This window comes from Botryllus schlosseri, chromosome 8, assembly GCF_051294905.1.
Source record: "Botryllus schlosseri isolate E-star chromosome 8, Bs_hap1, whole genome shotgun sequence".
Classification (NCBI taxonomy): domain Eukaryota; kingdom Metazoa; phylum Chordata; class Ascidiacea; order Stolidobranchia; family Styelidae; genus Botryllus; species Botryllus schlosseri.
Genome location: NC_137243.1, coordinates 5,853,405 through 5,876,959, shown reverse-complemented (window position 1 = coordinate 5,876,959; position 23,555 = coordinate 5,853,405). Strand labels below are relative to the sequence as shown.

General features: G+C 40.6%; 1 protein-coding gene across 3 annotated transcripts; it reads left to right on the top strand.

Moving 5' to 3' along the window:
• The first annotated feature begins 379 nt into the window (after window positions 1-379).
• LOC145444324 (CUGBP Elav-like family member 1-A) lies at window positions 380-15,744 on the top strand. 3 transcript variants are annotated; one of them, XR_013916654.1, is made up of 15 exons: window positions 380-555; window positions 2,731-2,836; window positions 3,420-3,572; window positions 4,576-4,658; window positions 5,604-5,750; window positions 6,347-6,457; window positions 7,468-7,611; window positions 7,674-7,743; window positions 9,549-9,743; window positions 10,930-10,983; window positions 11,908-12,084; window positions 12,478-12,531; window positions 12,788-12,931; window positions 13,592-13,976; window positions 14,033-15,744. XR_013916654.1 is itself a non-coding variant. In XM_080322271.1 (14 exons), the coding sequence occupies exons 2-14, from the start codon at window positions 2,812-2,814 to the stop codon at window positions 13,717-13,719; spliced, it is 1,431 nt and encodes a 476-aa protein (XP_080178397.1). In that variant the 5' UTR covers window positions 380-555; window positions 2,731-2,811; the 3' UTR covers window positions 13,720-15,744. The 3 variants fall into 3 exon arrangements, 2 of the variants coding, with proteins under 2 accessions (XP_080178397.1, XP_080178396.1); XM_080322271.1 differs by having other exon boundaries at window positions 9,549-9,689; window positions 13,592-15,744; XM_080322270.1 differs by having other exon boundaries at window positions 13,592-15,744.
• Window positions 15,745-23,555: the final 7,811 nt, after the last annotated feature.

Genomic DNA, 23,555 nt, shown 5'->3' with positions numbered 1-23,555 from the left:
GTCCTGGGCAGATGGAAATATAATCTGACGATTGATTGGTTTAACTACTGAAGTCTCCAGTCTTAATACAACAAATATGATAATATGGTGCCAATGCCAATCTGCGATTCGATCGGAAAACCGGAGCTTTTTGTTTGGTTCATGAGTGCGAGCTCCTTGGTACGCAGTCTGCTTCGAGACTAGATTAGAGATAGCTAAATAAGAGTCATCGTCAGCCGCGAACGGAGTGCTGCGGTGTTTAGCATTAGCTTTATTTAGCGGTTAAATTGGCGATGCTCTGATGCAGGCTGTGTAGATATCCATTGTATGACAAAGATCCCGTTATTTGGACTACGCTATCTCTATATGAGAACTGTCGTACGCTGACGTGCTGGTGCTGATAACTGATGTGATGAGTGAAGAATTATACTTTCTTTTTAGAAGCTGTGGTAGTAGACATATGTCACACTTGTGTGTGTTCGTGCATTGTCGCACTGTTTTGTTCTTGAATGAGCTCGACCAAGAAATTCGAAAAATCTGCCGTTAATTATTGTGGATATTCTCCAATCAGTTCAGGTAAGGTATACCGGGTCTCGGCAGCTAATTTTATTCTGTATGTTATCACTCTTTGGAATCGTTGTCCTGTGCTCACACTACGTTTTATTTTTTATTGAATTACTTCAACTTGGAAAATCATTGGTGCTCACCTGATATATCAGGCAAAAAGTACCGAGATTCCAATCGGGGATTCCAATAATGCTTTAGGTATGATTTTATAAAAACAATTTGCCATTTTAAGTGCAGTCACGATTCACATACATAAAAATTAATTTAAATTTGTGACAACTTGTTGAAATTAAATTTTATTGATGCTGGTGACAATTTTTGCATAGGTTTGTATCTGTTTCTACTGTGTAAGGCCCCTCTGGAGTCTCGGTACGTTTTGTGCCTAATATAATAGGTGAGCAGCGATGATTTTCCATGTTATAGTAATTAATTAAAAAATAATGAAGAAATAAAACAGTGTGAGCACAGGACACCGGTTCCATACAGGGTGTAAGGCCTATATGTTATCCATTGCTGTATGCTAAGAAAGGGTACAAAAGTATTGCAGGTCTGCTCTGCTCTGCAGGATTGCGACTCAGAATGCAGAAATAGTTTACATTCTTTGCCAGCTCTAGTAATTCATTTCAATATGAAAATATTATTCGAAATTGTATTAAACTGTGAGTTCTCTAGCCTATACCTTCAAGAGTATCCTTTAATGCATGTCAGTTCGCTAATTGAAATGACAGGAATATTTGATTCTTCGGTACCCTGACTCATCTTCATACGAATATTTATAAGAATATATAGGGTACTTGGAAGGGAGCAGAACAGAGTAAGATCATACCCATTTATACAAGATAACATAGGCCTATTATCCATTCATGTATTTAATGGTTCAGGTTGGCTTGAGAAATGTCTTTTTACGGCAATAATGTTTTAGGCGGCTGCATTATATAGGTATACTGAGATGGGCTTAGTATCAAAAATTATTAAAATAATTATAAAATATGTAATTTTTTCTCACTTGTCATTTTAATTTCTAACTGAAAACTGATTAACTGATTAATAATTCGACTCACCTGATCCATAATCTTGAGACATTTTAATGATATTTGTAATACCACGCCAGGCTGGAGCAGTTGGTTGTTTTCAACGACACATTGAGAGGGACAGAAAAGTTTCTGGTGGTGAATAATTATGCAAATAAACAACACATTGCCATCCATCCCATTCTAAATGCTATGAAGACACCACTTTATCTTAATTGCATAGTTTATTGATTTACTGAAAATACTGAATAGTGATGGCAAAATTGCTTGAAATTTTTATCAGCTATATTTTGGTTCATTTGTTGATGTCAGAATCATTGCAAAGAAGTACTTGAATGAAAAGTAATTTTTCTGATATGATAGGCTACTTAGTGATGCACCAAGTTGAACGCTATGTAATCTTATATATAGCTTGGCTGGAATGCAGGTTTTGTGATCCCATTTTCAAGCTCTTATTTTGTGAATCGAAACCTTATTTGTTATTTGTATTTTCGAAATATGGTCTGATGCCAGGCTTCTTGTAACTTTTTAGTCTGTAACCCCATTTTCGAAGTGACGCAATTCCAATTGTCATTTGTAGCGGACTTGCAATGCTTGAGCAGGAGTAATGGCCATAGCCAAGCTATCTAAAGGAAAGTCACAACTTGATGATACCATGACTAGTCTAGAAATCTATTAACAACATGTGCACTAGTCCTGTATAATTGATTAATCATGGACTGTATCTACGTGTTGGCAACAGGAGAATGTTTGCGACCCCAGTTGGGTAATGACCGACAGTTTGAGAAGCCCTAATCTAATGTATTTTGTATTGTATAAATTTTTGGACAGTAAGAACTGCTGTCAGCGCCAAAACAGTTTAAATGGCATTGTGCAGTGCAGGCTGTTTTAACTGAATAGGCTACTGGAATTCTGGTTGCCTGGGGATGCCTAATCCTGCCATTGTATTACTTGTAATTGTTTACAATAACTTAACTTGAAGACAACACTTCTTTCTTGCCATTCGATCACACCAGTTAACCAGCTGTTCAATGGATGGTGGTGTTGATACAATAGGAACAATGATAGGCCCCTTATAAACTGTATCTACAGTCTAGGACTTGTTTCCACTGTTATCTACTTTCGATGTCCTGATCTACATTGTATATTACAGATACGACTGAAATTTTTTGTGGAACCAGTGAAAACAAAATTTACTTTCGTGGCAATAATCCGTAATCTGATAAACCCTACAATGAACGGAAGTTCGCAAGGATCAGGTAAAATCTTCTGATACTCTTGGATTGTAATTAGACCTGCCGAGTGAAATAGATTGATTTGGTGGTTTTACGAGGATCAATATTTGCTATGTTGTCCTGTTTTGACCTCGGCCGATGAATGCATTCGTGGGTGGCGATTCATGGGATTGACATTACATGCATACTCTGACTATTATCTAGGGTATTTGTGGGATGCCCATAATGCAAACATGGATTCTGAAAACTTGTGAATTTCAGAAACTAATGCCTTGTGAGGAAATGTATTGGTATGCCGTTGGTATTAATTTAAATCTGCTGATGCATTTACATACACACGGAATATACCTATTTATATTTTACTATTGAATTTTAGTAGTAGGCAACTGAAGCATATCAAGTCAGAAGTCTGAATATACATATATGTAGTATCTACTTCTTTCATCCCAACCATAAAGTGTAATTATCCAGCTGTGAAACAAGAGGTATCAGAGTTATTGATGGCTTGAACTCCAGTCACCTCATTGATTTGCTGATAATCCCTCAGCAATGTGTGAATTACTTGGTTTCGATTCTGCGGCTTACCTTATCTGAACCTTGTTTTCAGCCCCTGATCAACCGGATCCGGACTCGATAAAAATGTTTGTCGGGCAGATCCCTAAAAATTGGGACGAGACACAGCTTCACCAACTCTTTGAAAAGTATGGGCGGATTTTTCAGTTGAACATTCTTCGTGATAAAGGGATGAATACCAGTAAAGGTACGATTGGCTTACTTTTCGTTACATGGAGCTATACCCATATTAGCAATCATCAGAACTGAAAATATTTCGTATGCTTGTGTTGCTGACTTAGGCTACTTGTTTTCGTTTTTTCCAAGGTTTGATGGATATCTAAACTATCCTACCTATCTCTTCAATTTATCCTTATGGTTATTATCACTTCAAACACAGTTTTCACCATTTTCTGCTGACTTTTCTCAGTAGTAAACTTTTCAGCATGCTGGTTAGACATTTCAAAACAAGAAGTTCACACATTCAGCGCAAATCTCAATTCAAACCTCTAGGTATCACACTCGAAGCATAGCTACAACAAGCAATCAGTTTTTCGCGAAATGATCGTTGGAGGTGTAGGGACAGCCGAGAACTGTTGATACTGAACTGAACGATATTTCGGCAATGTTGACGTTGACTATTATAGCCCACTACTTGAAGCCAGGAGGGTAGTGATTCCAAAATAATCTAGAATCACCTGTATTATCCATTCTCAGAACATCAGTTAGGGGAGTTGAAGATTTTTTCACAAAGCAACTAGTCTTGTCAGTTTCGAATTTACATTTTTCGGCGACTATTATCAGAGCTTCCAAATATCAAGATGTTTCAAATTGAAAGATAACATATTGCGTATTTACGCATTTTCTACGCTTTGTAACGTTTGCTAAATTTTCTGTCTCGTGCAAAATTTTAGTTACCGTGTTATGAGATATGGGCTGTGACTTAGTCATACATTTGTGCAGTTGCAGATTCAAATATTTGCAAAGTGGCTAATTGAACTTTAGCTTTTGAAACAATTTCCACTTCTTATCTTGTGATATGACGCAGTCACGTTTATATTACAATTGACCATGCGAACATGATAGGATACACATTTTCTATGTATGGCTGGTCACAGTGACAGCTATAGCGTTTGTATCATTGTATTGCTTTTAACTTTGTGATGCCGAATTACCAAACTCAATCATTAACAGAATGACCTTGCGTTAAGGTTGCTGCTTTGTAACATTTTACTCGAGGAAATCAGCTCTTGATGCCCAGAATGAGTTGCACAACATAAAGACATTGCCCGGCGTAAGTTACGAGTGTTATGTTGGTTAAAAAATGTTTCATTACATCTGCTAGTTTTGATGCTTCTGCTCCACCCGAGATGTGTTCCTGAACATACTTGTCAAATATCGACTCTTTGATATTGCATTAATATTGCAATAATAATTAAATCACTCTAGAGTAGAAATAAAGATATCGATATGGGAAGATATTTATTGTTAACGTAAAACTGACTTGAACTTATTTAATCTGCAGCTTTTGAGCTTGACTCTAATTATGGTGCTGGTAATGATCTTGTACCAAAACCAGTTGAACCTAGTATGATTGCTGCAATTTGAACTCACCATACACCCAATATACCATAGTCACTAGGATTCCTTGAGTAATCTTGCAATCAAATTACCATTCTTTTGACTGATTGTCATTTGATACTTGAGGAGTTGCTCATCTCCAAGTTTTGTGGCATCTGTTATTTGTCAATTTGTGCTTATGAGTTTAATCAGTAGTTTGCGACTTCTGGATTGGCCTGATATTTGAAAATGAGTGTATGACTTTTGTGATAGTCTATACCGGAACTGATCATACTTTTTGATCGTGCGGGCCACTTATAAAAGAATGAAGTCAAAATGATTCACCTATACCATTTACTTGGTTAACTGTGTACATATTTGTCGTAACCCAAGTTTGCCCAGTGACTTGTACTGAATTGAATCAGCCAAGGATGCGTGGTTCGAAGGTAACTGGCTGGCTTCTCCATATATAAATGATCGAAAGTATGGACAGAATGGGCAATATCGCAGGATCTACCAATGCTATGTTTGCAATTGGTGTATTAATCACCCCTTGTCTATGCGGATGTCTTTCTTCATATGGAAGGCTCCTGTTCTTACCACATAGTATTGGTATATGTTGTCCCCACCGTTACTTCAAATCACATGGTGTCGATGGTCAATGCTTTTTGTATTCAAGATGCACCATCCCGTGCAAGTAAAGCCCGCAGACAGCGAAGGCCGCAACGATGAACGTAAACTCTTTGTCGGAATGATCAGCAAGAAGTATACTGAAAATGACGTGCGGGCAATGTTTGCTTGCTACGGAGACATTGAGGAGTGTCGGGTGAGCGTCCTGCATTATTTTCGCTCAGAGTGTCGATGTGATGTTTTATCGGTGAATTTTGTGGTCCTGCAATGATGGCAACCAAAACAAAACTATGGAGTAGACTGGATGAAAGCAAGTTACTTCAAGTGTAATCAACTTCTATTAACTGAGGATGGGAGTTGCGACTATCGGATTGTAACAAAGCTAGAGCAGAGTTTTGTTTGATTAAATGACAAATTTAAACTTTTACAGGCATTTTTCACTTGATCATTCACTGAAACTCATTTCCTATTACATGCATGATTAAATCTAAAATCATTAAAACAATTTTGCCCCCCTCTACGTGGACCACTGTATTGGACTAGGCTACTGGTAATGTCATTAAATACCTATGTTTCTCGACCGAGCCAGTTCATTTTTATTTCATAATTTTATTTTTTCGTTCTGGTTGATAACCATTGATCCTAGATGTGAAATCTGTAAATTTACTTTTGGACCCAGACTCCATGCATTTTTGTATCCTCTGATTTTGCGGGTGTACCGACACCATCTTGCATATCTCCTGTATGATTTTTCAGGGCTTATTGTCGATTTCACTCTTTTCATCATTCTAGCTGCTGACAAATGCTGAAGGCGGGAGCAAAGGATGCGCTTTTGTGACCTTCTCCAAGAAACATATGGCCCAAAGCGCGATACGCAGCATGCATCACTCCACTACTATGGAGGTCAGTCGAAAGTCTACCTGCTTTATCCGTTCTGGCCAATCCAGACTCGGGTGCTGGGGTCATCTTGTCCTATTATAGAAGCCCAGTGTAGTTGTGTGTCTATTCCAGTGTGGCTTTGCTTGAATTATCGGCATTTACCATGTACTCAACCCTAATGAATTGATATCTTGGTAAATTTGGAGTACCGGGCTTATAGGACGCCTTGAGATCTTATTTAAGGATCGCACTGTGTGTTAATTGATCAGAGAGAAGAAAACATCGCTGCGCCTGTATAACAATGCTGTTCTCAAATCCACATTGTATTCGTCATCATTTGCCTGATATGACTTTGCAGTTACATTGCTTTCGTTAAAATACATTCATTAAATACGACTTATTCCTTGTATATGTGGATGAATGGGCGAATAATGTATCGATTCAGCAATCTGGCCCGCCATGAACCTAATTTTCCTGTATCCGGCCCGCCGACTGAAGAAGTTGCCCGCCCCTGAGCTATACTCTGGGGTGGTTGTCGTCCTATCCTGAAATGTTCATATACCTTAGATTGCCGTGTGCTCATCCGTTAATTCCGCACTATTATGGAGAACCAATTTCGGATGCAGTGTCCACTGTCCAGTATGTTTCGCGACACTAGTATTGTCACTGTTAATCGCACGCAAAAGCTCGTTTAATCGACTAATTTACTCATATTGAAATGAATCCGAACATTTTCGGCTGACAGTCGTCAGGAGTAATCGTCAGCAACTAGTAGATGATTGGAAAGAGCATTGCATGTCAATATGAATATCTTTACAATTCTTTACCTGTTGCTGACATTTACCCCTGATGAGTGTCAGCCGAGAATATTCTGGTTTATATCAATATGAATATTATTATCGAATTGAATGTTGACGTTATTTGCCTCCAAGAGTCTCTGAAAGCTTGTGAACGTATCTTGTGCTGCGCTAGATGAAACAATTCTCTGGCTAAATCACGAGTTGCCAAATTCGAGATTCTCCGTTTTTTTGAAGGGTTGCTCGGCGCCTTTGGTCGTCAAAATTGCCGACACCCCGAAAGACAAGGAGAGGAAGAAAATGCAGGCCCAGGTGCAGACGCAGCTCAACACCCTCACCACCCAATGGAAAAATTTTGCTAATCTTGCCGTTTTAGCCCCGGTAAGCCCGCTTGGGCTTGTTTGTATTCGGTATTCTTACGCTTTTTTATACTTTCTTTGCAGTTTCTTCAACAAGGTGCTCAAAATCATTCTAATCAGTTTGGAAGCAACCCTATGCAAACTCCTAATTTAGGTAAACCTGCATTTATGCTCTCTTATTGATTTTGCGTGTAAGGTTAGCGGAAATTGGTGAGTTCATGGTTAGGTGCTTCTATTGATTCTATGCTTTAGCCTGCTGGGCTGCATTAGGCTCTGGTAATGAATCGTCTGCAATGTTTTGAGAGCTCCGCATACTTATTCATGACTTTCTGGGAGTGATGTGAATGCACAATGTTACATTGGATATCAAAGCAGTCACAATCAGATTTTGTTTGCAAATTCGCATACGTTCAATTCTAATCTAGCTTCTAAAATAGTTTTATGCAACTTTGCACCAGGCAGACAGGTAGTTTCATGGAAGCAAACAAAGTAACCTACAGTATATCAGTAGCTTCTATTGATCGGTTGACATGGCGGTGTGTGACGGTGGACATTTTCCAATTAAGTCGGAACATGCAGTACACTGGAAATTAAATCTTATTAACCGTTATTGATTCCAATTACTCGTCCGGATATGCCCGCGGATGACCTTATGACAAAAAACAATCTCAAGGTATTCCGTTGTCTATCTTATTTGAATGTAAATGGTGACAGATAACCTACCCTGTGTCATGTCCTGTTGAAACTAGCGCAGCGGTGCATAGTTGAGTTTATGGAGTCTGACACATATTGCATTAGGATCATCGCTAGCTTCCATGCAGTCAATTTACAGATGGCAATGATTCGGTTTGCTAAGGTGCTATTGTTTCTTAGAGACACTGGCAATGGTAGTCCCTGCCGATTATGATTTACGTAAGCCTTTTAAGTTGCTGTGCTGACCTGTTGCAAGTTAAAGTTCCTTCCAATGACGCCATTCAAGATCTACAATTCTGTATTTGTTTGGACGAAACATAAAACTCGCCATTTCATTATTGGTGCAATCGAAACCGTTTAAGAAACAACTTACAGAACGTAGGTTGCGGACTGCTAAATTCTCAAAACTCAATATTACACAACTCGAAAGCAAAGATTATAAACTTCAATTGAATGAGAAATTTTTGCCTCTCTGATATTATTCACGTGATTCACGGTGCTATTGAAGTTTCTGCAAGGCGAAGTCCTGGTGGAACTATCAACTGTTGACTTAATTGTTGAAGGAAATGCGACTCTGCCGTTTCATTGATTTTATTATATTGTCAAATGTCTCCAAATTGTACTTTGTTTTTTTTTAATTTCGTTGGATTTTGTTTAAAACTCCCAACTTTCATGTACAACGGGGGGGGGGGGGTACTTCTAAACACTTTGCTAAAATGCACACAGTATTGTGATTTGTGACTTACGATGTGTCTCAGCGCTGCAAATCATGTTATAAATTTCTATATCAGTTTCAAATTTGATGTTTTACGTCGCTGATCAATGGACAAGCATTCAAGTCCTTGCGTTTTGCTATTGAGATATAAAATTGAAATTTATAAACGGCAATCGGCCGAGAACCGCTGATCTAGAACTCAAAGTGATTGCAAAACTCTTCCCTAGGCTCGATCCAGAGTTGATGGTAACTGTTGAGTTTGCTAACTGTTGTATGCAATTGAATGATATATTCATATTGAAATAAAGGCGACGTTAGATTTGGTGATACGATTGTTGATAGGTATACAATATTCATTTTAATTGTTTACAAGGCCACTTGCTGACGGTTACTCAGGACGAATGTCAGCTGAAAATATTCTGATGTACTTCAACTTTAACATTTTCATATTATTGAATTCTATGCTAAACTAATGCAGCCTACCTCCAAGAGTCTCTTTGCTAACTGTGCGCTTGCACCAACTTCGTGACATGCCCACTTTTTGGTTCCAGCACAATTGAGTCCGGCACAGCTGCAGCAGGTCGTGACGCTGGTCGCGGCCGCCCAGTCTATTCTTAACAACAACCAATCTTCCGGGGACCCGATGGGTCCCGTCAGCCCGGGACTTCACAACGCCGCTACCGGGTCAACAGGTGCGCCACTATCGAGCTTATCGTCACCACATGGAGGGAGTAGCATGCATCCGGGTGGGTCCGGGATGTGTGTCTTGTTTTTTTGCCGTTCTCCGGTCCTAAGTTTCGATTCAGATAGAATTGCGCTGTTCTCACTTGAGGATGTCTGTAATGTCTTTGAACTTTATATAAATATTGACTGGAAATGTAAAAATATCGATCTTGCCTGTCAATACCGCAATCGAAATAACATAATAATGTTGTACCGCCCAACGCCTGTGATATATAACACTTCGACCATCTAAATATTCTGGCATCCCCCAAGAGATTTGACTGCAGAATATGTCTGCCATTTGGTTGTAACTGGCCTGACATTTATGGTCGCATGGATAAGCACTAGGGCTGTTCAAAAAAACAACTTTTTCTTCATATTTCACGGGCTACTTGATAAAATTGTTAGGTTGGCGGAAACAACTCTGCACTCCAACTTTGGCTCAATTTCAACCAGTAGAAGCGATTTTATTGCAGTTGAAAAATTTGGATTAGAATAAAATAGTAGGCTGTTTACGGTGGCGGCTTACTCTTTAGTTATTTATTATAAAATCATGGAATAGGAAATTTTTCTACTGCATTCGCTTCCAAGGGTTGGAATTGAGCCAAATTTGGTGTGCTGCGTTGTTTTCACCAATCTAACAATTTTATCAAGTAGCCAGTGAAATCTGAAGAAGAAGTTTTTTTTTGAACAGCCCCAACAAGCACGAATAGTCGTGATACGTTTTCGCCCAACGACTTGGGCCTGATTATGATTATTATAGCGCGGAAATTCGCGATTCTGAATCTATACATACTCTGCATCGACGTTTTGGGTTCTGAAATATTTCGCTGCTGTTTCGTGACGGAATACTGAAAATCTGACAAACTGTGAATTGGTGTGATCGAAACCACGACTGTTATGGTTGCGAGTGGCGTGAAAATTTTTGTGTCGACTGATTGGACCTTGGATGTGACTGATGTCAGTTTGATGGTTTTGGATGAAATTTCTAATTGCCAGTCGGACTCCAGCCTGTTTGATTACTGTGCAATGCTTTTTTAGAATCTCAGCTCGACCAAAAATGCAACAGGCCTACCTCGCACTAATTTAGAATGGGGTAACGCATCAAAATTGATAAGACGACGGTGCTTTTGTGAATTGTCCCACGTCACGAGCATTGTAACTCGGCCGAAACCTCTGTAACATTTTTGTCATTTTTCTGTCACACAGGCGCGTCCAACTACAGGAATCAGAACCGCAATTCTCCGCTGTGGAATCAAAGCGGTGAGTGTGTATTATTTCACTTGGGAGGAGGCGAATAGCGCTCGTCGACTGTTTGCCTCGAGCCTTTGACGGTTTAGCTTGTTGCAAATGTAGTGTATGACGCTCTCCACGCCATTGAATTTCATCGTGCAAGGATCTATATGCTGCTGTTATGTTATGTTTCATTATATCACTTGTTAGTGGATGCCAGAAGTAGTTTGACATGCCTTCACCATCGGGGTTGAGTCGTTTGATTTTTTGACGTGCGAGACTTACATATTTCAACCAGTAATTAGCGGCAGTAATTTGAAAAAATAGATCGATACATACAATGCACAGGCTTCAGTTATTGACAATATCACGCTGGTGAATAAGTAAACATCTATGGTCCTCGTGAATCGAACAGTACTAAACGATGGTCATTGATACCATTCAACATGCTAGTAAATGTAGACCTGAATTGGCTGATAGCAATGTTTCAACGGAGACGAATATCAGCCTTGTTCTCGTTAATGCACAAGTCCGAACTGAGTATTCGTTTTAATGAGTCGAGTCTAGTAACAAGAGGCAAATTTCTTGAGTAGGCCCTGCTGAAATTATAGGTCTCCGCACAAAAGCCGCCCCACACCTGCACTATGGGTTATATTTTTTATACTTATCCCACCATGGCGGCGTGAATCCTCAACTAGTCGTAACACATCATCGAAAACAGCGGTTCCCAAAGGGGTCGATATCGCACCTTTTAAGTAGAAGTAGTATAAAAGTAAAGCTGCTATCTAAAGTAGAATGATAACCTTATTGAGAACAGTAAAATATATTCATCTTGATAAAGGGGCATGAGTCAAAAAAGTTCAGGAACACCGATCTAAATCATAACCCTTGCAAGCTGGGATGCCGCAATTACCGCATTTCACACGGTTCTAATTATACAAGTATTCTATTTAGCTTCGCACAACGGCGCTTCGTCGCTCAGCAACGGGTTTGGAAGCGGCTTGGGTAATCACAACGGCATGCAGTTGAGCCAGATGGCCGCTTCTTTGGGTTTGAGTCCTCACGACGGCGTCAACCCAGGGCCTTCTAACGCCAACATGCTCGCCGGCATGACCGGCTTGCACAACGGAGGTCAGTTACGAATTGTTTCTACATTTTATGACGGCTCGAGTGAGGTTTGCGTTCTCGCGCTGCTTATCAAAGTGTATATGTTTTTAAAGTACTTAACGTTATTTTTGGGTTCAACTTTTTGTTACAGTTTGAAGTTTGAAATGTTGAAAATTGTTTTGCGATGAGCTATAGTCAGTTTTACGAGTGAAATTCTAATAAGATCCGCGCGAGATAATCCCAGTATGGTAACTGAATATAGCTTATCGTGCCTGTTTGTAGCGTCATTAAAAATGTTGCGTTCATCATGATGCATACAACTTCTAATTTCTACTTCTACTTGAGTAGGAACGGCGAATGCTTCGCTCGCCTCTGTCGGCGGCTCTCGTGGAATAAAATTCTTGCCTGTTGTTTCAGCTTACGGTCAATCGATGATGGGACCCAACGGGGTGGCGGGCAGTCAGAAAGAAGGTACGTTTATCGATCGAAGCCAAATTATCTTTGATGTGATGTAGGGCTAGCGGAATACCTTTGTGGTCGCTGAAAAGAGAACCATATTTAAACTTTTAGCATCATACATACTGGTCGTATGTTGTAACGAGGGATTCTTAAATACTCAACTTGACTTGAAACCTAATTCGCATTTTTGAATAGCCCTGCTTGTACCGGGGTCGGAGGGAACACGGAGTCTTGATGCTTCGTGTTGATTCTCTTTTTGCGTACGCAGGTCCGGAAGGAGCAAACTTATTCATCTACCATCTGCCGTCTCACTTTAACGATCGCGACTTGATGGAGAGATTCGTGCCGTTCGGCAACGTTATTTCTTCCAAAGTGTTCATCGATAAACAGACCAACCTCAGCAAATGTTTCGGTAAGTGAAAAATTGTTCTATGAGGCTATGTGTGTGTGGGCTGTTCAGTCGGAGATTCGTTCAATTTTCTATTAATTGAGTCCAGGAAAGATACTGTCTGTAGTGTCCGGTTTCAAATACTTTGTAGTCAAGCCAATTGGTACCCCCAAAATAGTACTAAAAGGTGCAAAAGTTTTACACGTTGGCGGACTTTGACAAACATTATTTCTTTTGCGAGAATCCCAAAAGATAGGTTGATTCACTTGGTTCACATTAGCAATGAAAAATGTTATAAACGTACAATTTTTTAGTAGATTCACAGGAACGTCGGAGTTCTGTGAAGAAAATATCGGAAATCGTAGTCGGTCTATTGAAAACGGTTGCCCGACTTTTGAGCATGCGGCGCAATGATAAAACGACAGTTGGGCATGTCACTTTATAACCCCCCAAATAGCCCTAACCCTGAAATTAACACTTCATTCATCCTAAGCCCAACCATACTTGTAAACATAACTCGACCCTAAGCTTAAATTTGTCGCATGCTAATACATCCATGTCTGAGAACCATCGAAATGCTTAGAGTCAGGATCAGTTGTGAAGCAAACGGACTTCACGACCCTTTTTAAAGCTTCGCTTGCTCTTGACAATCGCGCGAATCGCGGTAATTTTGAACGTTTTCAGGTTTCGTGAGCTACGACAACTGCGTGTCGGCGCAGCACGCGATCCGCGCCATGAACGGGTTTCAAGTCGGCACGAAACGCTTAAAAGTCCAAGTGAAACGGGCGAAGAGCGACGGCAAGCCGTACTGACGCGGTCGCCACCACCATTAACTACTATAGCGTGTTTGTGATACAGTTGTTGCGTTGTGTTCCGCTTTGTTCTAATTATTTGCGTCGTTCTCGTTGGTATCTGTCGGTTAACGTTTGGAATCCGCCGCGCGCGCGGGTTTCTCGCGGTCGCTTTGCACTTGGCGGCGAAATGGTGTCGGTATTCTCTGGCGTGCGCGCGCCCCCGTTCCGATATCTGCGCGCTGCGGGCTTGATCATGTCTTATCTCTGATCGCACTGTGGGGATTTGGAATCGTGAAATTGTGCTTCGAGTCTTGAAAATTACGTGCGGCAGACTAGCCGATTCCGAAAAGCGTCTTAATACGCTTGACTTCGGTATACGATTGAATATGTGGCTCAATCCATTATCAAATTCTTTACCGGTACCTCCAAGAGGCTCAAATGTTTTGACTTGTCACGAAGCGATTTTGTTGCCTGTCGCCACGCCGGGGAATACGCGGCCGATACACATTTCTGTAGTGTTATGAAGCATGCTCATGCTGCCTGGTACCTTATTCGCAAACGCCCGTCGCGCTCGGGCCTCGGTTTTAAAAGCTTTCCTAGTCAACATTTTAAACGCTGCGGACAGTCACATAGTTTCTCTCTCATGCCGCTATGCTTTTAACGTAGATATCACAAGGGTCAAAGACGCTTTTACCCTCAAAGTTAGGTTATTATCGAATACACTTTCCTCCGTATTACAGATAAAAAATCTCGCTCTCCCCTCTTCAGTTTTTTTCCTGGTTCCGATCAGAGTCTTTTTTCTGCTTTTTCAAAGTAATATATCTATATATATATGCTTGTACGGTATATCAATAATTAATTTTCATCGATTCCTTTACGGGACCCTTTCAATATGAAGAATGGCATATGGTCCTCATAAATGTTCATATTTTTGTGAGGCTTGATTGAGGTGTTGTGGCGCTGCTCGATCGAGCGTGCAGCCGTTCAGGTTCTTGTGCACCTGTTGAATTTGCGAATTAGTATTGGTCACAGTCGCTTTGCGGTGCTTGTGGGTCTTTCAAAGGCACGCGCCCGGTAAGTTCATTTCATGTAGTCTATTCCTCGTTTTGTGGTTTATTTATTCACTTTGTTGTTTTAATTTTTTAGTGCAGAGTTCTATTTTAACCGATATTATTATGTGAGAAAAAAGTTATATTTTGCGGTAATTTTCATTTCCGCGCTGTTACGTTTTGTTTTCTTCACGAGTTGTGCGTAAAAGCGGCGGTTTCGCAGCGGTTTTAACCCAAGTTGTAGCCGTTACGATGTGTTACGTTGGTATTTATATACATATATATACGCGTGATTGTTGGTTAATCAACGTCTAACCCGTGTACGTGTCGTGATGATTAAGTGATTGTCTACTGCGTTTTCGTCAGTTTGTAAAAGAGCTATATACTGTATGTAGATTTTATATTCCCTACAAAATATATAATCTTAAAAAAATGCGTTATTTTGTTGCTGTTGCGATTCGAATATTGTTTAATTTGTGTTTATTATATCAATGTTTATTGTGGTAGGTAGTAATCGATGGATTGTCATAGAATAAGCAATGTTACTAATGCGCTAGCTAGAGTTACCCCGGCTGGTTTGACTCGAACGTTTACCTGCAGTATTATACTCCTTCCGACAGGAGATTTTGTGAAACGTAATGAATATGTCACCTTCTGATGGTGACGCCATTTGGGTAGCGACACGCCTATACTTCATATTGCAATGCTTTAACAAGTTGTCGTCACATCAAGGTGTTAATGAATCTTTTCGTCTCCACTGTTCATGCGGAATCGGGCCCGTGTCTATCTGGTAAAACGGCGCACTGTCGAATCACGGTCGTTCTGAAATGTGTCGCGTCTCGGTCTGGTTTTTAAATTCTGTTGTCCGCTACTATTCATGGAGTATCAGTTTAGGTGTAATCGATATTGACTGTAGAGTTGTTTCGTGCGGTTTTCTGTGATGTGGACCCGTCTGAAATATGTGTCGTAATGCTGAATAAATGTGGGCTTGCTACGCACTGTGTGATGAGTTAATGTGCTGCTTAACAACAACCTGCAGATCGGACGATAATTGTCTGGCGCTTGGAGGGCTCATTGAGCAGACGTATTGTCACAGAAATAGTTTTCTGACATTAAGAAGGTTTTCCCCTCACCAAAATGCATCTTGGATAGACTGGTTTACATTGTATCCAGCAGTACATGTACATAATGTTGAGCAAGACTAGCAAAGCATGCTTCGTTGTCTGTCTTGCAGACGGTCGACGTGAGCAATGAGCATTCCCAGAGTGTATGTTCATGAGAGAATCGTCACCGTGGTTGGTTTGAATTCGTTGGCGTTTGTTAATTACCGAAGACAATATCGTTAAAAGATATCTTCCTTTTGGCCAGAGCCAGTCCAAGCGAACTCGGCCGTACGATTTGCATGTGACTATACCTATAGCAGACCTGGGCAAAGAGCGGCCCGCGAAAGGTTGCTTGGAATTCAAAGCATAAAATTTGCCCTTTGAATGACTAAAACCATAGGCTGTATCAAATGAACAGGAAATTCGTTTACTTTGAAGCCTGTTCATTAATATGTCACGATTACGCTGCCGACTTACCTGGCATGTGTATTGTGTAATCAAGATTCAAAATATATGCAAGGCGGCAAAGTAGGAGTAGTCACAAGAAATCACTGTTTCCATGTAGTCTAGTTCGAACCTTATTTGTTGCCATTGTCACATTACGCATTATATATACGGTATGTCTTTCAATTGGTACGTGATACGTCTCCAAATCCCTAATTCGTAAAACAAGTCGATCAATGCTCGCTGTTACTATACGACTCATATCACCCATGAAGGATTAATCGGTATGCCCAAACGAGAACCCCGAAAACAGAAATTCAAAGAAGGTTTATGTTATGTTCGTGCATTTACGTTTTAGTGTCGTACAACTCTTTCTTTCTATAGGATTAGTAATTACAGCCAATCATTATTTCCTCGTGTCGTGCTTGTATTTATACCCTGTGTTCTGTTGTCTCGTGGTCTTTTCGTTTAACTGGACTCTGGATTGTGTCGCTTGTCTATAGTTATTCTGCTGTATAATATACTGATTCAGTATTGCAACCTCGTCGTATTGAGTTAATGTTCAAACAAGATCAAGAACATAACAGTTTAGGTTTGGAATTTAGAGCACTAATTGTATACTGGAGTCAGGGGTATACCCGTCATTTCAGTTTTTGCCGAGCATGTCGCCGGGATTAAAATTTTTAAATGAAGTCGGTCTTATGATAAACACACGAAACAAGGGAGAGCGAAGTTCAGAAAAATGCAAGCTTCGCTCAATATAAAAGCTATTAAAGCTGCACACTGCTCGGAAGGAAGCGACGAAGAAAATAAGCTTTGTGCTATTGCATATACAATATACGTTTCAGTGCAGTGGTTCTCGAACTGAGGGACGTAAAAGCATCAGAAGGGTGGCGCGAAGCCAAAGTTTAATGAGACATTTTTTTTCGCGCTCCGCGCGATATACCCCCTGCATAGAGTTATTGCTCCGTGTATTGCTCCGACTTTGATATTTTAGAATTCTGTCATCAACAGCAATGATCTTCCATGTCATCAAACTATCCGTTGGGAGTGCTAGCATTCTGGTTGCACTTTTTAATATTTTGTGATATCAATTTAAGGGAGGCGCGAAATTGTTCCTATCACAAAGGGAGGCGTAGTACCTAAAAAGTTTGAAAATCACTGCTTTATAATGGTAATAGAAGAAAATGGATAGGGGTTAAAAGATAGGTAAAATGTATCATGTTTAGCATTGTTTCGAATCATGACGGCAAAAAGAAATTTTCTTAATTGACAGTCACTTTCTCATTACTTAATATCAACACATTCACTGAGCAGCATTTATTAACAACGTGATTGTTAGAGTTGATAGACATGCAGTCTGATATCGAGCTCAAGCAATTATTTAAAAGTTAAGACTTACTTGAATTTTGGAGTCAAGATCCATACTTTTGTGGCACAAATTCCGGACGCTCTTCAGCGCCCACTAGCGGATTTCAACATGAGGTAGTAGCACATTGTCGATCAATATGACGTCACACCAGCAAAGCTTTATCTATCGACTAGAGGTGCTCACGATCTGGTTCAGGAGTATGTGGTTGTGTGTTGTAAGTTTGTAACCAGGGCCGAAGCCACATTTTTTCAGCCCCCTCCCGCCCAAATAAACACTGATCTTATTGGGCACGCCGTGGGGTAACATATGTAACTTGTGGGGGTTTACTATACGCATCTGGTTTCTATATGCATCTGGTCGTGGAATGATCTGAATGAATTATGTCAATATTATTGGTTCTTCAATATATATTACTTTGATCCTCTCTCCGTCCACATGATCGGAGTTAGCGATAGAACTGGTGGAGGATGATGAATTCGAAAATGCAAGGAGAGTAATTGTACATCGTTAAGTCATGTTCATGTCACGCTGATGAGATTATTTATCACCCTATTGCCGGTGCGCACTGCACCACTGAGCCAGTGTTGGGATCAAGTCACTACCTTTGAGTCACGAGTCATTTCGAGTCATCGCACATTTTGACTCGAGTCAAGTCAAGTCAATCGATTTTTGGAGGTGACTCGAGTCAAGTCAAGTCACTCGATTTTTGGAGGTGACTCGAGTCAAGTCGAGTCAAGTCAAGTCAAGTCACGAGTCAAGTCAAAATTCAAGTCAAGTCGCCTTTTCGAAGTATGAAGCATGATTAGTGATTACGTCATTGCATTTCGCTAGGTGTCTGAATAACAGATTGATTGGTCTTTGATTCTGAACCGATGAACGAAAGAACGAATATAGAGTTAAATATACAAATACATGCAATAAGGGGCTGTATCGCTTAAATAGAACTGTTAAACTACGTAAGTAATTGCATAGCCTCATTTTATAGTTACTATAGTCAAGATAAAGAATCGAGAAACGAATTGATAAGATGCAATGAATCATCCCTTATACATAATATTGGTATGATACAATTCGAATCTGCGCCAATGGCTGAGGAGTATATAAACTATATTCGATTACAATTTAAATAAAACAAGAGGTTCGGTTAAGGTAAGAACAGAGAACAGAAATATATATTTTGCTATTAAATTACTTTACTACTAGTTTACGACAACGTAAGTTGTAGCTTCGATCACTTCGTTTGTGGTCCATATATTTGTGAGAGAATATTTGACGATCAGTAAAACGCACGATCATTGAATGATTGGTCGCTCTCATGGGTTACACAAGTGTTTGGCGAACAATCCGAACATATGCAAGATAAGGTGATTTTTACTTGATGACTTGAAATTGACTCGTGAATTTTGCTCCGAGTCACGAGTCAATCCACATTTCTGATACGCCGAGTCAAGTCAAGTCAAGTCATTTTAGCAAAGTGACTCGAGTCAAGTCAAGTCATACGAAAAAGGTGACTCGAGTCTGACTCGAGTCAAGTCATGACTCGAGTCATCCCAACACTGCACTGAGCTGTATAAACACCGAACATCCGGTGGTTTCCAACCTTCTATGGTTTCCAACCTTTCAACTTGAAAATGTTCCGAAGCCCAGCTCAAAATTTTTTGAACTTATTACTAATTAAAGGTCGGCACATTTGCCCGCGGACTTACTGACGGCCTATTTTGGAAGCTGATTGCGTTCAAAATCTTCGCGAACCCCAAAATAAGGGCAAACTACTCCCAGGTTCAGAACCACTATCTTTGAATAAAGCATCCAAGCGGCCTAAACCGACTCTGTGAATATAGGTGTCCGGTCAATACCGAGAAAACCATTACCGATAATGCCATTACCAAGAATGGACACCACCGAGAATGGACATTACCGAGTATGGACACAACCGAGAATGGACATAACCGAGAATGCAATATATGCGATGCATGCATGTCATGCATATGCACAGGCCGTGTGAGTGCATCACGGCGTTGCCACATTCGGTATCGATGCTCAGGTATAAATTTCTCGACAACGTCAGTCCCAGTAAGTTATATTCTTGACATTGGCCATTCTCGGTAATGTTCATTCTCGGTAATGGTTTTCTCGGTATTGGTATAGAACCGTGAATATACCGTTATCTTGTAATTGCGATTACAATGAGACTTATTTATGTAAACGAATGATATTTATTTTTGATCGCAGTTTTTGCGAGGGTGGTAGTCCTCATAATAAAAGCAATACATGTGATACTAAAAGAAAAAAATCATGTAGCATAAATCTGACCAAAAATAATATTAAGTTGATTTACGAAAAAACTATACGTTTACTTCAAGCCTTCAAAATTCCGAACAGTTAGTCATATTTTAAAAATTCCTTCCGGACGCAGTTTTAACAGTGAAATACCGGACATGTCCAGGAAATTCAGGACGTATGGCAACCCTAGGCTATCCCTACTTGATAACCAATGCCCAGAAAAGCGATTCTCTATTGTGATCAACTTAAGTATGCGAAGCACTTCTTGAAGCTCAAGGCCAATGCCAAGTTGGGCATTAAATTGATTTGTGTATTTGTTTTTTTGTTAACGTTGCTATTCGTTGGTACGTTGTAGTTGTTGTTTTGTGGTATCCATGGTGTTTGTCGACTAGTATGGTTATTTACACCAGGCCGATTCCGTATCTGCCGACTTGTAGCACGGTCCACTTCTAGGCTTTTTGTAAGACACCGCTTACGCGGATGAGATGGCGAGGTCTTTGGTACGTGGATTCAATATAATTTTTGTTATACCCAATGAGTGTATTCGTGCGGCTCCAAACGTACTCTGCGGTCTAATAAGGGTCTGCGCAGTGAGTTGGTCAGTGCGCGCAGACTCGTCAAAAATTAGAGGGAATATTGGTATTAGACCATTCTTGTGAAAAAGGTATGGATTTGGTAGTAACATTTTGGAATCATTTGAATGGTTCGGCCCGCAAGCTATCCAAAGGATTGAATCCGGACCGCGACCCCAGTTTAGCTCGACACCAATGCTGGAAACCTTTAAATCAACATTTTACCTACTGCATTCGTGGACCAAGTTCTACCCTTCAGGTCAAGGAAACGCTGGCAATGTGTGCTCACTGCTCATACTTACCAAAGCGACTATAAAAAGTACCGACACCCATCATCAACAGCGCAACGTTTCTCTGCGACGCGATTGCACTTCGAAACACAAGCTCATTGTCCATTGCCGCGACGCCAGCTGAGCACTCTCGCTGCGCAGCCACTCATTTCATTTGTTCTGAGCTGCCGTCTCGTTTAGCCGGACTGAATTGTTGCGTCACATTGTTGCGTCACAATCCTAATCTCCATAACAATCAAAAATTCGAATCTAGTTGTGAGGGTTCCAGGGCCATGAGCGAAATAAAATTTATATTTTCGTAATCAGTACGTCGACAGCTGTCGAATGATACCCGTTTCATCAATTTTAATGCGCGGCAAACCGGTCAAAAATTACCGTCAAATTGCCATCAGCCAAACGGTAAGTGTGACGTAGAGTAATCGCAGTGACCACTGAGATTTGCTTGTGTCCACGCCATATAAGACTATATGGTCTACCCGAGAGTTGGACACCATTGTTACACATATTGCTTGTATAATAGGAGTCATACCATGGCCTGTGCGACAGTACACACTGCACACGGTTGATTGTTTCACAGGATTGATCATTGCGAGTGTCCAGAACAGCTAGCGTTACTGGTGGATGAAACTTTTGTTCCGTGAGTGTGATGCCGGTACTACAGTGCTGGGCACGCATGCTTACCCGGTATCTTTCTTGATAGTGTGCACTGGATGAAAAATAACTGGAGAAAACAAAAGGACACGCCATGAAAATTAAGGCTGTAGGTTACTATATTGCTGCAAAGGTGTTGTCTTCACTAGAGCTTAGTATAAAGCAGTGTTCGGGAACCTATGGCTCGCGAGCCATACAGAGGTGGTCAAAGTAGTCAAGGAAGCTACTCAAGTAGAAGTAGAAGTAGCGACGGAAAAATATACTCAAGTACAATTAGAAGTACTTCTTCCATAAGCTACCTAAAACTACTTGAAGTAGAAGTAAAATTGGCTGACTTTAAATCTACTCAAGTAAGTAGTTTTGAAAACAGTCTTAATTCGATCGCATGGACTGTCAAAAACTGCAAATTGAGCTATGCAGAAGGTGTGGAGAGTTTGATTCGTATTGATGCATCCTAGCAGGTATCAACTTTCGACTGGATAAGCATTCTTTCGCATCATGGGATGCAAATCATAGTATTGATATGAAAATGCGATACTAACCCTTTGTTTACTAGAAGACACCGTTTTAGAGAATATCACGGCATGGCGCCCTACCCCATATTATAAGGCCCCAAGTTTAGGCGAAGAGCAATATGGAGAAGTTCTATCGGATAATGTTTCAACAGTTTGCGCGATTAGTATACGTTAATAACACATATAGGGGATCGTAAAATTTATATTTAGTGTAGCTATATTTTCGGAAAATAGAAGCATTACTACACTCGCTTTTATGCTTCAACAAGTAGGCTATGTACTGCAGACAGAAGAACTGAAAGTAATTAGAACTCAAAGTATGATACTCGGAATTGAAATTGGAATACAAATACCACTTCTAAAAAGCGGAAAATATATTTCATGTCTTTTGTCCATAAAGCTTCAAAGGTGATCTGCTAAAACGGGTGAAACGTTTAAAAAAGCCGGATTTTCCAGATTAGCAAGACACGTCATGGGCTGCCAGATTACAATATGATAGGTAATTGCTAGATTGCGAAACGTCAGTTTCAAACGTTATGGTGGGCCATATTTACTGTGATTAAATATATGATATGGGCGACAATGCGGTGTGAACGGAACTAAGCAATCCGGTACCCAAATTATATTCACTGATACTTTCGTGAAAACATATTTTTCACTCCATAACTACTGTGCGCGAAGCGCAACAAAATTTCTGGGCTTACTTGACTTTTATGAATATTAAATGTTGATACTCCGCAAGGCGCGTAGCCAGGGGAGGTTTCGGGGGAGAAAACCCCTCCTTAAACGCGAAACCACGTCCTTTTCAAATGAGCGTTCCATCGCTAATACTCGGTGGCAATACAATAAGTCGTATTATCAGTGTTGCGCGCGGCCAATTAACGAAAGGCGTGTTGCCAATTAGCGAGATTCGTCCGTGCGCATTGCCCTGCACAATGTAACGCGACACGATCACCCGCTGAGATAATTGCGAAATTAGGTCATTCGTTGCCGCGCGCTCGGCAATTGTTGCTAGCCTGATTTCGCGGCTCCGACAAGCCTAGTTCCGCTGGCTTGAATAATCGCATCTGCCATAGGCCCAGTGCGCACGATATCATCGTTGGCCTCTACACAATCGCATCTGCATTGGCTTGGTGCACACGATATCATCTCTGGCCTACACAATCGCATCTGCAATCGGCCTAGTACGAAAGATATCGCTAGCCTAACTACCGCGTCGCGGACCTACCATGCTTTGGCTCCCATTTCCCGATGGCTTGGATAAAATGCCGTTAAGTATATGCTGATTAGCGATTGCGATTAAAGAGTGACATCTCGAAACTAAATGACATCGAATGTCCGCAAACAGGTGCGACGCGTGCGTACGTACATGCGTAATTTATTTCCGCTAATACTTGAACATAACCATTAGAAGCTGTGTGTCAAGGCTTGAGTTATAAAAGAGGTAAGGTTTTAACCACCTGAAATCGGCGTCATTATAGCACATATTCCATAAAAACTCGTCACCGAGGCTACGTAGGACGCATTGATAAGCGCGCGTATTTAATTGTTCGACGCGTTGATAAGCGCGCGTTC